The sequence below is a fragment of the Nelumbo lutea genome, chromosome 6 (genome assembly GCF_056320005.1).
Source record: "Nelumbo lutea isolate HS-2025 chromosome 6, American lotus-T2T, whole genome shotgun sequence".
Classification (NCBI taxonomy): Eukaryota; Viridiplantae; Streptophyta; class Magnoliopsida; order Proteales; family Nelumbonaceae; genus Nelumbo; species Nelumbo lutea.
This window is the reverse complement of record NC_142689.1, coordinates 31,801,993-31,820,368: the sequence shown is the minus strand read 5'-3', so window position 1 is coordinate 31,820,368 and position 18,376 is coordinate 31,801,993. Positions and strand designations below refer to the sequence as shown.

The 18,376-nt window shown below is 38.5% G+C and overlaps 2 protein-coding genes across 3 annotated transcripts; both read right to left on the bottom strand.

Moving 5' to 3' along the window:
* Positions 1-3,555: 3,555 nt before the first annotated feature.
* LOC148848364 (bax inhibitor 1-like) lies at positions 3,556-7,143 on the bottom strand. Its single transcript, XM_088949067.1, has 6 exons — positions 6,490-7,143; positions 5,860-6,003; positions 5,662-5,753; positions 4,739-4,925; positions 3,843-3,998; positions 3,556-3,753 (listed from the first exon to the last, which is right to left on the bottom strand). Exons 1-6 carry the CDS (start codon positions 6,604-6,606, stop codon positions 3,685-3,687), a joined length of 765 nt encoding a protein of 254 aa, XP_088805193.1. The 5' UTR covers positions 6,607-7,143; the 3' UTR covers positions 3,556-3,684.
* Positions 7,144-9,321: 2,178 nt separating this feature from the next.
* On the bottom strand, positions 9,322-16,418 carry LOC148848363 (Plant VAMP (vesicle-associated membrane protein) family protein). 2 transcript variants are annotated; one of them, XM_088949066.1, is made up of 9 exons: positions 16,089-16,418; positions 15,881-15,989; positions 11,866-11,936; positions 11,663-11,744; positions 11,437-11,552; positions 11,194-11,325; positions 11,009-11,035; positions 9,851-9,925; positions 9,322-9,770 (listed from the first exon to the last, which is right to left on the bottom strand). In XM_088949066.1, the coding sequence occupies exons 2-9, from the start codon at positions 15,933-15,935 to the stop codon at positions 9,636-9,638; spliced, it is 693 nt and encodes a 230-aa protein (XP_088805192.1). In that variant the 5' UTR covers positions 15,936-15,989; positions 16,089-16,418; the 3' UTR covers positions 9,322-9,635. The 2 variants fall into 2 exon arrangements, with proteins under 2 accessions (XP_088805192.1, XP_088805191.1); XM_088949065.1 differs by having other exon boundaries at positions 15,881-16,124.
* Positions 16,419-18,376: the final 1,958 nt, after the last annotated feature.

Below are 18,376 nucleotides of genomic sequence, written 5' to 3'. Positions count from 1 at the left end.
AGCTGGGTCTGCGGCTGAGGTTGGAACAATGACTGTTTCTTCCGTGGGCGTAGCTTGTTCTTCACCTTGCTCTGTAGGCCGCTCCAGTTCGAGGTCGCCGGCCACCTTGGTCTTTCCCTTTAGGGCGGCAACATAGCACTTGCGGGACTCGAGTTGGTCGCCCCGCGCTACCCCCACACCGAAGTCTATAAAGAACTTCATTGCTAAATGATAAGTGGAGACCACCGCTCGTAGGATATGGGTGATCGGTCGACCTATTATGGCATTGTATGGGGAGGGGGTTGTGACCACCAGGAAGTCGTGGTTGATTCTGACTACGCAGGGCCATGTGCCGACTTCCACGGGTACTGTCACTTTTCCAATGGACCTGACTTCTTCTTCGCTGAAGCCCACTAAAGGAGTGCTTGCGGGTTTCAAGTCACTTCCCTGCAACTGAAGTTGGTCGAACGCGGGTATGAAGAGAATATCTGCCGAGCTGCCCGAGTCAACCAGTACGCACCTAAACTCGAAGTTGTTGATCTTTACCTTTATGACGAGGGCATCGTCATGGGGGTAGTGAACCCCGCGCGCATCGTCCTTGGTGAAGAATATGGGGTCTTCCGTCGTTGGCCGCTTTGGAGGATTTTGTTCTTCTCTGGCGGCCTCATGGGTTGATGCCCGAGCTGCTGCCGAGGTGCACCCTGCTACAATTGATCCTCCAACGATCACATAAATCGTTCCCCAAACTGGCCTTTCCTCCGGGGGCTGTTTCTATGACTGTTCTGTTGGCCGGCTGCTAGACTCGGGAGCATCTCTGTTGTGCTCTCCCTACCGACCTGTCTTATTACTGTTATTGTTATTATTATTATGCTGTGCAAAACTTCTCGAGTATCTACAGCGGATAAGTTCTTCTATCTCGTCGCGGAGATTATTATAATGTTCAGTGCTATGACCGTGATCTCTATGGAAACAACAATACAAGTTTTTATTCCTCTCATTCGGGTTTCCCTTCAGACGAGGTGGCCACTTCACATACGGGGCGTCTTTGATCATCATTAAGATCTCGGCCCGTTTCGCGTTTAAGGACGTGTAGTCCGTCCGACTTGCTAAGGGAGCTCAGAACGGCTGGCTTGACTTCGTCCCCCGAGCTGGGTCTTTCTTTCTCCTGTCATCTAGGATGGAGGGTTCGCCTTCCCTCTTCCTTTCTTCGATCCTGCTTTCAGTCCTTTGGTTGATCTCCTCATTTGTTCTTATGAATTTGTCTGCGAGCTTGAGGAATTCAGCTACGGTCACGGGCTGGTTGACTACCATGTGCCACTTGAACTCCTTGTGTGTCACACCCCTCTTGGCTACCGCGAGCTGTACCACGGGGTCTAGGCTCGGTATCTGCAAGCATGCATCGTTGAACCGTTTGATATAGCCTCGGATGGATTATCCTTCCCTCTGGACTATCCCGATGAGGCTCTCCTCGGTTCGGGGACACCACTTGCTGGTAACAAAGTGCGCGGTGAAGACTTGCACAAACTGGGTCCAGCTCCTTATCAACCCGGGGGCCAGGTTCCTGTACCATGTGTGGGCAACTCCCCTGAAGGTGGTGGTGAAGGCCACGGACATGCAGGACTCGCTGGCCCTCGCCAGGTGCATCTGGGACTGGAACGCATCAAAATGATCACTGGGGTCAAAGGACCCATCATATTTGTCTAGTGGGGGGAGTTTGAAGTCCTTTGACAGAGCTGAAGATGCCTGAAACAAGGAAGAAAATGGAGACTTCTGGGGAGGAACCAGTAGGAATGCTCCGAATCTAAAATTAATGCTCTTGAGAAGGCAAGGGAAAATGATGGATTTCAAGACTAGAAAGCACAAAATATCACATACCTCTTTCTTTGGGGGAGGGAGGCCTTTTATAACCACCTGGTACAGTTACTCCCAAATTTCTGCCAAGTCAGGTGTAACCGCCTCTGTGGGGGGCAGGTATAACCGCCACTGTCCTTTCTACCAAGGCCGTCTCTGTCACAATTGAGATGGCAGTAGCAGGTGGCCGTTACGGCGTGATTGCCCTCTATCAGACCCGGACCAGTCAGGCGTGCTGCCCTAGAGTACGGATCTGTTAGATATGGTTTCACAGTCGCGCGACCTGGAGCCGAGGTGCCGGAGTGGTGCGCGAGGTGAAGTCTTGAGTTCGGATGAGTAGGTCCTACTATCCCGTAGTACTGGCATATGGTCCGAACTGACCCGAGGTGGGCTAGTTTCGGCCTTACCCTTCGTGGGATTCACTGTTAGCCTCAGGATCCTTTAGGGAGAGTTCGGGTTTCGCCTCCCAAGAAGCATGGGTCCCTTTTGGGAAGCTGGGGCCTCTTCTTGGGGAGCTTGGGCCTCTCTTTGAAGAGTTCGGGATCTCGGGAGCTCGGGCCTCTCTTTGGGACAGCCGCGTTACGTCATCGTGCCGAGCTAGCATTCTTGCCAGGTCATCTCGTCTTCTTCCACGTGTCACACAACCGAGGGGTCTGGCCAAATCTACTCCATCATATAATAAATCCCGATCCAACCTGAGTGGACCAAACAAACCATATTGAGAGGTCATCTTCAACCTCTCGAGTGTGAAAAAACATAGATGAACCTGTCTATAGTGAAAAAATGAAGATTCAACCGATACACGACGCCGACAACTCATACATGACGCCAATACATAGATTCGGCAACGTTTATTGTCCTTACCAGAGATTACAACTCCGGCATTGATCCAACCGGCCGTCTGAGAGAAGCAGTATAAAAAGAATGTACATTTTCAAAATCACTCCAACAAGTAACCGGACAACGATTAATGGCCAAGATTCCTCTGGCGGCAACCTCCAACCTCTCCGATGTAGCAGCAACATTTTCGCATCCGATCAATCAGCACAAACAGCACCAAAAGAGTTTATGAAATGGCAGAAGATGGTGAGTGATAAGAGGTAAGCGTTCAGCATTATCGAACAAGGCCTTATAGTCTCTCTTGTGATTCTTCACTTTTTTCTCCTCGACTCTCTTCATCTTCCTAGTTTTTCCCCCGGCATGTCCTCCGACCAATGGCCTCTCAAGTCTCACATAGTGGCCAATTCTTCTCTTGCTTCGATGCTTACTTGTGGCCCTTTCTCTCTCTATCGCCTGTCATCTCCGTCTCCATCATGCCAACCATCAAAACGCTGATCACCGCCTCAACTTCGGTTTGTTTGCTCACCCCTACAACCACCAACCAAAACACCAATCACCACCTCAACTCCACCAGGACCACCACCTCCTAGGCGCTGTCATTGTTTCTCTCATCTCATCTCCGCAGCTCCGCCACCTCTCAGACCAAATAACTTTTTCCCTTTTTTTCTTAATTTTGAGTGAAAAAAAAATTGAAAAACTGAACCACGGTTAACCAGTTACTTCGCTTTAGATTTTAAAAAAACCGATCAAGTCGGTTCGATTGAAAAAACCCCACGGTTCGGGTTAACCGAAACGCCGAACTGTGGGCACCCCTAGGACTACAAACAACGTCCATACAAAACAAATTACCAATCGAAACCAAAAGCCAACCAACATCTACAACAATTCGCCACAACCGAATAATAAGGAATCTCTTATCACACTTTTTACATGTGTTCCGATTTCCAAGCATTTATACATCAGCTACATAACCAAAGTGACTTCTGAGCAATCATATGCAATTCTTTGGTCTCACTACTCTGATGAAGTTGAATTCCTTCGCTTTCTTTTCTCCCTCGCGTCCTTCTCACCAGCATTTTTCAACTGCAAATAACAGTTCAATCACATTGTAAATTCATGAAAGAAATGTACCAACTACGAAGAGGGAGAGAGAGAGGTCAGCTTCAACTCACCATGATTATAAGAATTCTAACAAAAACAGCAGCAAAATCAGTGAAAAGGGTCAAGGCATGTTTCACATAATCGAGATCCCCAAAGTGTGCTTTCTCAATTATTTCCTGGGTGTCTACCACCATGTACCCCACAAACAACAAAAGCCCAAAATATAGCTGCATTTATAAGCAAACATGAACCAAACGCAATTAGACAAATGCGCTTTACTAAAAAATTGTCCAGATGGGAGTGCTTTGTTTGGGCCATAGTTTTCAAGGCGCCAAGGACAAGGAGTCGCCTAATCACCTAGGTGATGGATTTTTTTATGTAGAAAACATAGATCCTAGAGTAGTTCCCTTAGGTACTATAACTATATTTCCTTAATAATTATTCATAATAAGAAATGTATAGAATTCATATTAAAGTACAAAAAATCAACATACTAATGAGAAGAAGAAAAAGAAAGAAAAGAACATTCAAAAAATATAAGGGCTGAACCCTTATTTTTATTATAAGAAAAGAAGAAAAAAAGTAGTAATAGAAAATGGGTTGATTAGACAAAATTTTAAGTTCTTCCTTATTGTTTTTTTTTTTTTTTTGGGGGGGGGGGGGTAGAAACTTATTGGTTCAGGTTTAAAAACTTTGAGGGTTCAATACAGCACTTAGCAATGTTTGTATTGATTAAACCCTAACAAATAAAAAATAATAAAAAGAAATTAATATATAAACACACAAAATGAATAATTTAATTTAATAATGCCTATTTTATAATTATGTCAAAAAATAAAGAATAAAAAAGTATTTTATAATGCATAGTACAAAACTGCTTTGCAATTAGACGAGCCTCAAAGGACACCTTGTCGCCTAGGCGTTGCGTTGACAACTATGGGTTGGGCTTGGGCAGATCCTTTCTCACCTCAAACTTGAAGATGGCTGTGGAGCCTCCAAAGATGGAGGATGCGAAATGCAACCAGAAAAGGATCGACAGGCCAGAGGACAACAAGCCTCCCAAGTAAAGGAACTCCCTACGCCTCGCCAGCATGGCTGCAGCTGAGAAACATCCAAAGGCCACAGCAGTCCCCACAAATGCACTAATCAGAATGCTGCAGTCAAAATAACAATCAACTGTACACATTAGAAGTCTGTTAGTTTGTAGAGACGATCATTGTAGTCAAATGTTCCATCTCCGAGCAGAACAACTTAAAAACCCATGTTTGTTAACAGCAAAATTTCCAATGAGCCATTGCTTGCGTAGCTACTAAAATATAGCAATTAGGATCATCTCATATCTGAAAACAACCCCTTTATATTCAAATTTCAACATCCATTTACTGTCACTAGTCTCTCAGTGGAGTAAGCCAATAAAAGCTAGCCTTTAGTAATCCATTCAACGTTCTCATTGCTGCTTCTCGTTCAGTCAAATTTACCAAGTGTGCCAATGAGATTGGGAAGTTCAACATAAGGAATTAGCAATGAAGTCCATTGTTAGTTTGTTACACCATAAATGGTGAAGTGATTTATTATCTAAAATACTCAGACATACTAATCCCCTCATATACAGAAACACAAACACCAAGCATATACACCAATCACCACATCCTCACCTTATTCTAATTTCTGATTTAGACTTTTTCATTTTTTACGATGGATTTAGAAGCATAAACCAATAAACTTTCAAGAAAATACAGAACAGAAAACATGGAATATATCGATAGCATTACCAAAGAAGTTTCTACATTGATCTAACTTCTAACATTTCATTTAACAAACTTAAGCTATGAGATAACCCACAGTAACCAGAGTATGGAAAAACTAAAACAACTGACAAATAAGATATACCTTTGATCGATCTGGATGGCTAAGTCAATGAGAGGACCCAAAGAAGCTCCTTCAAAGAGGCCAGCTGCCATTAAGAGACCAACCCTTTTCCTCTGATCCCCAAAAAAGGAAACAAGTTGAAGATTAAAGTTTAGTCGAGTACAATGGTTAAACAGAGGATAATAAAGAGAGATAGAGAAGTGAATAAACCACCAATACCTCTTCATATGGATGCGTGGAGAGTAGCCATGCCATGCTACCCAGACATCCCAGCGTTGTGAATAAACCACCAATGTTCCAAAGGAGATGCAGATAGACTCCTACCGCCGAGGCTATCAGAGCACAACATAACGAAAGATAAACCTGCCAATAACGAAGACATATAAGAAAATTAGATATGCAAATTCAAAGAAAACCCTAAATATTAAATTCCCACAGAGAAAAAAGGAAAAAAAAAAATGAACAGAACCAATATCCAGGTAACAAAAAGTAGTCTCCTTAAAGCATCAACTACTACAACCACTTCAGGAAGAAAAACAAGAACAGCATAAAAAAGGAAAACAATATACAAATAGAAATAACTCAGAAGACAACAATAGCAATCAGCCCCTACGAATCAATCTCTAACACCAAACAAAGAGCAGTTAAAATAAAGCTAGGCAGACTAACTTATAGAACGATTACCCCATATAAATTCATTTAAAATAAAAAATCGAACCAAAACCTCGTCAAATCGACCAGACCAAGCAAAAGAGCCCACAATAAAAGAAGAAAAGGCATCCAAAGAAAGGGAAAAAACCTTAACCAAGGAATGAAAACACAGTTGAATATTTTCGTGGTATTCTATACCTGTTTCAGATGGTTCTGTACTGTCGGAGAGATCTGACGAAAATTCTTCAGGGATTCATAACTCCATCCGCTTCGAGAACTCGATTGAGACTGGAAAAACGAAGAAAAGGCTTCCATTCTTTCAATTTCAGAGAGAAATAAAGAAAACGAGAGGAAGGGGAGGGAACAAGAATGAAAAGTTTATTCGGGAGACGATGATCTCAGTTGAAAATGAAAGGTATAGACTGCGAATGGGGAAACGAGCGAGAACCTATTTAACGCGTCGTGGTACTGCGGCTTCTGGATTCTGGATCAACGACTTTTGTACTAGTCGTTCAAACTTGTGATCGTGTTTGGTTCTTATTTACTGAATTACCCTTCACAGATCTTTTATACTTATGGTTATAATCAAGGGTAAATATGTAAGTACAATCTAGAAATTTCGCAGCAACCTACCGGATATGGAAGTTCGAGTTTGGATCGTGAAAAGTTTGATTTGGATCCGTCACGAAGCGTTCCTTTCCGACGAAGTAGACGTAGGTGAGGTACCTCAAAAAAACAAGGGAAAAACGTACGTGCGGGGGTAGAACCGACCTTAGCATGAAATCATTCCATTTGACTCGTAAATCAAGTTAAAAGTCGGAGCCCAATCTATACGCTCTTTTCTTAAACCTCGGTTTATATTTAATGGCAGCTTTGAATATATCTCTACACATGCATCTTAAAAATAGTTTTAAGAGTTTTCACTAAATTAATTTATTTTTTATTTTTGAATTGGTCTCATATTGAAAAATCACTGAATTTGATTTAAATTTTTATATAAAGATTTAATACCGGTGCAATGAGATTCTTTAAAGTTCACCCGCGTGCTTTATATGAAATGACTATATTTTAATGTGATGACACCTCATACAATTAAATTGCAAGTAAGAGTGTGTTTGAGTTTGGAGGCCCAGCTATGATAGTAGTTGTTTTAAATTAATTCAATGGTCATCACTTAATCGGGTGTGATCAAGAGATCTTATTTAAATATTAATAGTCATTAATTGCTAACATTATGTGAATGATGGTAGAGTTGAATTTATACCCTTTTCATGATGATTCTTCAAAACTTATAAAAGGATGTAACTCAAGTTGGTTTTATGCATAATTTTTACTAATTTCTCACTGAAAAAAAAAACACTATTGTCTCTTTCATTTTAATATATTACTGCCTCAAGAAGGTAATTTCGGAGAATCTTCAAGTTTACTGGTTGTAGTTTGTCACACTAGACTTTGTTGTAAATTGGCATGGAAACGAATGTATTATTAACCCAACAACAAAATCAATAAAATGTGTGGAACCAAATAACATTCTAAATATAGTATCTTTAAATATGCATCGGAGTTTCTCCTCTAATTTCTTTAACCCCATTTTCCCAATAATATTAAGTTCATTCTTAGTTGAATTTGAACATTTGAGTTTTTAAATTGAATTGAATTCGAGCTCAAGTTTTTAGCTCAAATCAAGCCCATTATCAAATTGACTTGAGCCAAGTCAAGTTTAAATAGCTAGATATATATTTGACTCAATTTGACTTGAATCATCTCCTGATCAGGACGGATTATACCTCGTAACATGTAGGTAGAACTCATTTTAGGATTTGATTCTAATACATGCATGGAACTAGTGTGAGAATTTAAGCTCATGTTAGGGGTCAAATTATTCACGAGCCATTTGAGCTTAGCTTTGCAAAAAGTTCAATTTGATTCAATGCATGTTAGGGGTCAAACTGTTCACGAGAATTTAAGCCCATGTCACTAGCAGGGAGACGGCTCCTGGCTTTCTTGAACACTCATTGTCTCATGTTATGAACTAGGGGTGATCATTTCAGCCCCGCTTAGCCCAGCCCACATAAGCCCGGCTCAAAAATTTTGGGCTTGGGCCTGGGTTTTGTGTTCAGGCCCGGCTCAGGCCTAGGCTCCCATCAGATTTGTAAATTTTAGGGTTGGGCTTGGGTTTAATACTTCAAGCCCGGCCTGACCCACATATATTTAAACTTATACATTTTGTGTATAATGTATATATATGCATATCATGTTATTTTATATTAGATTATATATTTTATATATAAATATTATAACATAACATGTATAATTTATGTTGTATGTAATATTTTATATTATATAATATATAAAATAAATTTATATGCATGTTATGTCATTTAATATAAAATATTATAGATATGTAATGTTTTATATATAAAAGACATTGGCATAAAATCAAGGCCGACCCAGCCTGGACCCATGTAAACCTTGACTAGGACTTATGTTACAGGCCCGAAACCCTGGACCGAGCCAAACCTGGGCCTAAACTATAGCCCTTGTCATAAGTGTAAAGCCCGGCCCGGCCTACGCATGATCACCCCTATTATGAACCTTATTAGTAGGATAACCATTCACCAGGTCTTCCTCTCTTTTATCTTTTGATGGATCCGGTTGTCTCGACTCATGAATAGGGGTGGGTAATTGTATTTGTGTTATATTGAGTTAATATTATTTAATATAATTATCTTACGAAAATAATTCCAAGGTTGAAAAACCCTGCAAACTTATTAGCTGAAAAAGTTTGCAGCAAAGTAACAAGGTAGTCTTTTACTAAGAAACTCTTCAAAATATTACAACCTTACCAAACTGATCAGCCAGAACCCTTCTCTCCCAATTTATGACCTTCTATTTCTCTTGTTGGAGGTGTTTTCAGTTTCGTCTAGAATTCTTCCTTGGGGTTTCTGACAATTGTTGAAACTTCCCTTCAATTTTCGTTCTTGTATTAATGAGTGTCAACATCTCTTATTGCGTACACAAAGCTTCAAGTTTCCAAATTTCCACCATCACTCCTTTTATTTCCATTCATTCTCCTTTGTATTACACACTTTACTTTAATGTTCACATGATACAATGACAACTGGAGATATATATATCGCCACGATGACCCGTAATGATCCATTTTTTTCATTATTCTAGGTGGGCCACTTTAACCACGATGAATAATGTCTTTTTGCATAGTAATTGATGTACAATGGATATATCAAAATAAACATATTTCCATTTGACAGAAAATAAAATTAAAAAAAAAATACATGTTCCAGACAGGAAGCCTAACTCCCAAGATTCTGAAGATAGTCAAGTTACTCTTCAGATGGTGCAGAGAATACAACTCTTAATATGAAGCCAAACATGATTCCAATGAGTCCCACGAAAGCAGCAAATGCTAACGAGAATCCTGGAACACTTCCCCGATTTCTTCGTCTCTTCATCAAATCCTGAGTGAGGAAAAGATCATATTACTTTCTGATATACACAGTTTCATCCTAGGATGTTCTAATTTTTATAGCATAAATACCAGTTCCCTTTGCAATCGCTGATTTTGTTGAATAACTTCATCTCTTTCTTCCTTCAGTCGCTGCACTTTACGAACCTACAAGCAGAAAGAAATCGACAGTACCAGGTGAATGACACAACTTTCTTTAACAAGATTGCAATAAACAGAGTGAAGGTATTTACTTCAAATATGCATCATATTAAAAGCTTCTTGAGAAATATTTGGACAACCACAAATAATTTTTCTGTGGCTAGGCAATTAGAATAGAAAAGAAAAGAGAAAAGAACAATTAGGAAAATTTAATCATGAATCTTGCAGGCAAAACATGAATGAAATATTCTACACTCCTCAGAATTGAGACACAACTACAAATCTAAGAGCAATGAGGTTCATATTAGGGGACCAACTCCGAGAAAAGATTCATACATTCCACAAAGAATAAGGATGTCTTCACTCTTACAGATAAAAAAAAGAAGCCAGTCTATGACTTGCCAAAGGCATATATAACAAAATAAAACCCAATTAATGGATGATGCCTAATCGAAGCATTTCATTAAGTATGACCATTCCTTAATCTCCAAGGAATAAGATTTCAATTTTGAGATGTAAATGAGACAACATCTAAATTGAGTGGTGCTGACTCGATTCAGTGCTGTTCTAAAGAAGGAAGCCAAGTTAAGGCAAGAATATCTCTCCCAAGAAGGATGTGAAATGTTGGAAATTATATATCATAACTTAAACATGTAAATGCTAAAATGGAAGAAGGGCCAATCAGTTGTTCTGTTCATCCATGAGACAGTACAGAAAAAGGACATATATGTCAGAAGGATAAGGACATATACCTCCATTATCATGGCTTCTAAATCACGGTGTGGAGTTTTGTTTTTTTTTTTATGAGCAACGGTGTGGAGTTTTGTTTGTCTTGTTTGAATATGAAACTCAAGAAAATGAGAAATTCACACCATTCAATAAATAATTTCTGTTATGATACAAGTGTTTAGTATTTGAAATAGTAGTGTTGTGTTATCATTTTGAATTCACCTAAGTGCCACAGAGGCGATTTGACTATAACAAACACCCACAAAGCATTTCTAGTGGGCTAACTTTTGTACCATTTTAGGTAGACAGAGATGAATAGAATCTAATAGGGAAACAAACCAAACAATTAAGAGAACTTACCTCTTCAGGATTTGAAGTGCTCAGCACCTGCGGTCAATAAAAGTAACTAGTTATGGCCTAGAAAATTTGTCTTAACGGATTGAACCATTTATCACGAAGTATAAACTAGAAAGTGAAAAATAATCTATCTGAATTTTCTACAATGAAAAAAAGGCTACAGAGAACAAAAAGTTAAAGAATCTCACAGAGTTGGAGTTCAGGTTCTGTTTGGACTTCTGTGTAAGTGATCCTTCATCCTCTGAGGTCCCTTGACCTGGAGTAGTATATACAACCTTGAGCTTGCACTCCTCTATTGCCTTTTCACCATCCTTGTTGAACTGGACACCATCAATGTTTTATCATGGAAGTATAAATGCATAATCTAAAGTAAAGAAGAAGCCATTGCATCTGTTCAAGAGAAAAGTTATTCGACAAGGAATTAATCTTACAGTATCCTGCGGGATGTCATCAACGTCAGTATTTGGAGGTACTATGGTACTCTGCAGGAGAAATTTGTCCTTGCATTGCATATCTGGAGGATATTCTCGTTGTGCTTGTAGTGTGACTACAGAAATCAGTGACACAAATGAATGATGTGAAGGCACATTGAAAATCAATATTATGACAATAAAGTAAGCGCTAAAGTAGTAGATTGTATCAAATAGAGAGTAGAACCTGTAATGACACATGAATCCCAAGGTTGTACAACGCCAGTATTTGGTCGTACAAAGTACTTCTTGGGTGAAGTTGTCTTGACCTAATCAAAACAAAAGGAGAAAAAACACAAAAAGAAATCGGCAATACATGATTGGTGCTAAAGCAGTTTCCCTTTCAAGAAAAAAGGAATAGATGCAAAAGTTGAAAAGCCGAAGCAGAACCTTGAAGGCAACATGGTGTTCGGTTTTGTTGGCTACTTTCAGATCACAATAGCACTGTTTTTCCAGCTCAACTGTTCACGTAAGTGCCACTGGTTATCAGTCTAGGAAACTTCTCTATGATAAGTTGGTCAGCAGAATTGAAACTTAAAGGATGAAAAATAAAAAGGCTCAGTCCTCTGGTAACAGAGAAAAGCCTTTATTAGAAGACTTGGTGCTTCCTGAGAATCAATTGTGGTGATTTTTTTCTGCTTCTAAAAGTCACCTTTAGACTTCATACTTGCTGGCCTTATTTCTTTGCAATGCAATTTCATTTGCACTGGGGCAAAATCACGAGTGCAAACTAATTTAATGCAAATTCTGATTTATTTTTGTTCTAAAATTTTCTTTTTTTTGTTTGTTTGTGTGTCAGTTCAAAAATCATGGGAGTGAACAAATTGAATGCAAATTCTAGTTTATTTATTTTTGTTCTATATTTTGCTTTTTTTTTTTTTGTTTGTTAACATTAAAACGAAACTAAGCAACTAAAGTAAAACCTGCAGCAAAATCTGTTTCTTGCAAACAGCCAAAGGTTTTCCTTTTAGAAATTGAATTTTAACCTCTAGGTTTTAAAAGTTCCATGTTTTATGGTTCCTGCAAGTTTTCTTGCATCTCTCAATGCTATCCAAATATGCCCTAAATATTTTTAGGGCAAGAATTATGTATTGATTTATCTGAGTGATCCATGCGTTTTATTTCATTTTTGGGCCCCATGATGGAATGACTGCATATCACTAAGTATGTGCTTGGTATAGCTTCCATTTATTAAATAAACGTTATTATTTGATTTGCCTTTAAAACTGAAAAAAATGCTTGAAAATTTTTTTCTAATATTTGTTGACAGTTAGATGTCACTAGGTGTCACATAAGTGAAATAGTAAATAAACACTTTTGTATTCAAGAAAATGTTAAAATGAAACTTTCTCCAATGATTGATTTGCACATAAATTAAGACTTCCATTTATAAGATTACAAGACATACAAAATAGCATGATGAAACAAATGCCCATATGACAATGACATGACACTGTTTATCAAATAAATAAAAACCATTAAAAACACTAGCTTAACTGGCCAACCCGTTTTATTTCATCCTCCCTTGGTGGTTTCAATCATCATTTGTACCACTCTTTAGAAGGGTAAACCAAGGTATTTGTTCAAGAAAGTGCCAGAAATGGTGAAATACAGACTTTTGAAAATTTTCAAATGTCATCTAAGCATTTTCTGTCAAGGCATATTGCTGAGGGGTGGATCAAGTAATTAACCCCAAACTACAAGAGGTGAATAGGTCGATAGCTAAATTGGTGTAAGGTTTCGGTATTTGACCAGAACCTCAGTGAAAGTAATTTATCCGCTGTTTAGAAATTAGAATACAGACACAATTTGGTAGAGTATAATTTCACGCTACGGAATTAAGACAAATACCAAGAAATAACTGAAGTGAACATATTAGGCATATTTTTTTTGGACAATTTCATATCATATTATGTATATTAAGAAAAAGGAAAAGAAAAATAACATATTGCACCGTATAAATTGTGTTTGGTAACATTGCTGTTTTGTACATGATCAATATAAATTGGCATACAATATTGTTATTTGAGGTTATTTATGGTCCAAATAGATATATCTTAAGAATGCATGTGTGAAAGGTTGTTTTTAGAAACATTAAGGCAGTGCTCGTTTGCCCCCATCCACGCCACACCCCAATATAGCATGGACGAGTCCCGTCTACATCCCAATATATCATCAATAGGAAAAATTCGTGGATATATTAGAAACAGGAGCCTATATTTTTAAATATTTAAAATATATTTTTTTATTTTAGTTATTTTACTATTGTTTATAAAAAATTAATATTTATTGCAAGGTTTTTTAAACCAACCTAGAGAACGAACCGATCAGGGGTCTGATTCTCAAGTCGAATAGTCTGACTGTTCGAACCGAACGGTTGGCCCATTTTGACAAAAATAAAAAAAAATAAAAAATGATCAAAATCGTAGAACGGTTCGAACGGTTAAACTGCCCAAGTCAACGGTTTGTTGATCAAATCAACGTTTTTTTGCAAATTTTCGATTTTGGATAAAAATAGAACCAGTCACCTGACCGGTTCCTGGTTTTTTCGATGCGACCATCCGGTCCGGTTTTGAAAACCATGATTTATTGATTAATATTAATTCATTGATGCATTTTTTAAAAATATTTATCATATAAATGCAAAAATTAGATATTTACGATTAACTGTGTATATCATTCATAAAATGTATATGAGATACATTGAATCAAAAAAGTGTGGTGTGAACTAGTCTACACCATGCTATAGAATGCCACTTTGGGTGTAGACCGGTCCAGTCCACACAATTTGTCCACAGTTTAGAAAAACTGTGGACTGTGGTGTGGTGTGGATTAGTCTCTGCCACTAGGGTGTGGTGTGGACCAATCCACACCCACAAATTTCTCATCCACACTCCAGAACACCCCTAAATTTGTTTTTCTTACCCAAGTGATTAAGTCTAATTATTTTAACTAAAATAACTCTCACATGTGATGTACATATTTTTCAATAATTTGTATTGATTAACCCAAAACTTTTTTTTTTTAAGTAGAAACAACAATGGTAACAAACACAACCTTAGGCAATATTTGGCATCATGCCATTGTCTGAGAAAACAGCTCCATGTTGGCACAACATCGAAAATATGGTGTGCCACGAAACACAGGCTTGTTTGGAACTGCTGTTCCATAAAATGAGTAAGCCTTAGCATTCGGGGAGATGTGGTATGAGAAAACATCAAAATTGGTGTTTTCTCGTTTTTGAATCCATTGATGCCAACGGTACCATAAGGTCCATAACATGCGTGGCACTAATGTCATAATGTGGTATCATGGGAACCATTGAATAATGTGGGTTAGAGACCGGATCTGCTCCTCACACCTGATGCTTCACACGAACATCCTACCATGCATTGGGAACACCTCCCGTAATTATTAGTTATTATTCACGGAAGATGTTCCTACAAGGTGGATGTGCCTGTGAAGTGCCCATTTGTGAGGAGCAGATCCCATTTCTGTGGGTCAATGTTAAAAAAAGAGCCATTGGATAATGTGGATCAATTCTATGAGGCAGAATCATGCCAAAAAATGAAATAAGTAGTCTTCTTTAAACATAATGCAACAAACTCTCATCCATACAACATCATTTTCCCATAAAATGGCTCTAGAACAATGGCATCGATGCCAAACACCAATACGTCACTTCAACAAAAAATGAAAAATAACAAAAGAAAAGAAAGGTAAAAAAAAGGGAAAAGTACAAATCAGCCCAGCTCAAAATTTATTAGGCCTAAAGTACAGGGGGAATGCATCTGACCGTGAATTGATGCCAAATTCACGGGCAGGATGTGGTTTATAAGGGTGACAGTGCTAATTGTAGGGGGCTGGAATTCAGAATTCTCAATCGTGTGTCTCCGTACTTTTTCTCAAACCAACTAATTTTATGATTTCGGCAAATAATTGAATAAAAATATCAGTTTCTTTAGCACAGGAATCAAGCACTACAATGCAATAAGCTGCTGCCATTCAGACTTGATTAACCTTTCTTTTCATATATGTTTATGTAATCGTGCTTCTGAAATCTATTAATTTATCAAGTTTCTGCCCTAGCAATTGAAGTGGAACCTTTGGATACTACTTTAATTTCACTAGTACTTGTGTAGTTCTGTTTCTATGGGATTTTTCGAGAGAACACATCAACCTCTATGTTTCACTGGAATATCTATCTCTTCACTTTGGCAAATGATAACACAGAACCTGATTCATATCAAGCTTCCTACGAACGGTTTTTGATCAATTATATTTCTACCTAGTACCTACTGTTGTCTTTGATCAACTATATCCATGAATCGCGTCACGGTGGACGTGAACGAAGCAGGAATCATGAACATAAACAGAGCCTAACAGCGGAGAAAAGATCGCTTACATATGAACTTGAGCTCTTCGGGATGAACAGAGATCAACTGGTTGCTACCACTCATGATTGCCACCACACAGGTCTCCAATCTAAATCAAACTCCAAAACAACCAGAAATCTGTTACAGAAAAACACACATTATGTTCAAACGTCAGTTTCTCCGGCATGGGGACGGGAGAGAGAGTTAAAGCACAGAAGGAAAGGAACAAACAGAAACCTAAAGGGAATTGAGAATAGAAGACAGAAGCTGTGGAGTTAACATGCGGTGGAACTGACGGCAATAATGGCATGGATTGCTGGGTCCAAATGGAGTTTCGAAGACCCCGGCATGAAAATCGGCCTCGGTGTCGGATTTCTTCAGAGAGAAATGTAGATAGTTTCAGGATCGAAAAAAAAGGGTTTGAAGGAGCGGAGCGGAGATGAGAAGAGACGAAATAGAGGGAAGAGGAACGGTGCAAATGTTATTAACTTGCGCATCCTCTCTCTTGACCTGAGGCTGGTTGGAAAGTGGAAGAACGAAGCGATGAGAGAGTCGATGAATGGTGACAATTTGTTCCATAAGAGGGAGAGAAGAAAAAATAGAAATTGACATGTCTAAAAACGATAATGACGCCCGATTGTTATGGATTCTGGTTCAAGGCACTCCGGATCAATTGGTTAGTGGGTTACCTATCGCCTATCGGGCAATGGCTCGGGTCCATTGTTTCCACCACGATGCACGTGTCCTGTTTGGCACACTTCACATAATCGTTTTTAGTGATTTTTTTATGAAAAATACGTTTGGATGCAACTGTAAAGTGTTTTTCATTCCAAATGAAATGAGAAATCGGCGTCCCATGTTTGATTCTAAAAAAACCGGTTCCAGTTTCTTCCATAATGGGCACCTGGCATTGAATTGTTTTTCTATCATTCCATTTTTGTTAATCTAGCATCAATTAAACGGAATAGGTAGAAAAAATGTGTTTGGCAATATATTTTTCATAGAAACGGTGAAAAAACGTTTATGCCTTAGGATTCTCAAATTTACTTTTGGTCGAAATACATTGTTGTCTGTTGGTGTTGTTCTGAATCGCTCTACTAATTCAAAAACATTAATCCAACGTTTTAAAAAATGACCTGGAAATGGAACCGTTCTGGCCACCGGTTTTTTAGTCGATAGTTCGATCGTCTGGTTCGAATGAACGGCCCGTTCAGACAGCAAAATAAAAAATTTAAAAAATAAAAAAAATGGTCAAAAACCGTTGAGCGGGTTGACGGTCGACGGTTCGACTGCCCGGGTCAATGGTTTGTTGACTTTTTCGACATTCTTTACCAGATTCCGGGTTTGGGGTAAAACGGAACCGATTGCCTAAACAATTCCCAGGTTGAATGGTCCGACCATCCAAGTCAACAACGGTTTGAACACGTTGCATTAATCCAACATGGCTCTAGCTGTAATCTAAGGTGATGTTTGGCATCGATGATGATTCCTCCTTGTTGATTATCTATAGATCGGTGATTTTTGAAAAATCACCAAAAATTGTTGTTTGGTATCATTTATGCTATGTAAGCCAATTTTTGAGAAATCAACTTTGAATCTATTTGGTACTGATTTTCAAGGGCAGGTTATTTTTGTATTAAAGTTATTATTCAATGCCATGTCATCCTAAAAAAAAAAATCGAAATCAGCTAGAAATCATGAAATCACCAAAAAAGGTGATCCATGAAAATGGCTGATTTCAATAATTAATTTTTAGCAGATTTCTTGAAAATCACCAAATTCGTCCAATCAAATAGAAATTTCAATGTCCGTTCCTCTAACACTGATGTGGCTCCAACATGGCAGTGATTTTCAAGAAATCATCATGCATGCCAAACATCACCTAAATTGGTAACTCGCCACACCAAATTAAAATTGATACGATGCTTCACACTTCACTAATCCCAACATGAAATGCAATAAAAACCTTGTGCCAAATACAACACTTTCCTCTTCTAGAATTTAGAACACTTCTCCTTGCTATTAAAGGTTCACTAGGCTTCCTCTTCTCATCCTTGACATTGATTTTGGTGAACCTATTGTTTGAATACACTCGTGACTCATTTTTCCCCATGTTTCATTTTGTCTAATTTTCAAGCTCTACATTGTAGAGTGTCACCATTGGGTTTTCTTCTTGTCACTGCTTTCATCAACCGAACTTGCCAAGCAAGGAAAATGCCACTACTACCATGGTTTTGCTTTTCTTTTTTATTTAGATAAATTTCTTAAATACCTCTACTGTTTTTGACAATTGATTAATACTTCCCTTGTGTCATAAACTGTTCACATCTGCCATCACGTGACTATTATAACTTCCAAAAATACCCAACTTAACATTTTATATTCAAAAAATGCCCTTTTCATTTAGGAGAAACGATTCTACCTTAAAGTGCCCTTATATGGTTGAGACAATCACTGGTATTAGTTAGAGTGGGAGAGGGAGTGGGTTTGAAGTTGGTTATCTCCAGCACTGACACTGACATCTG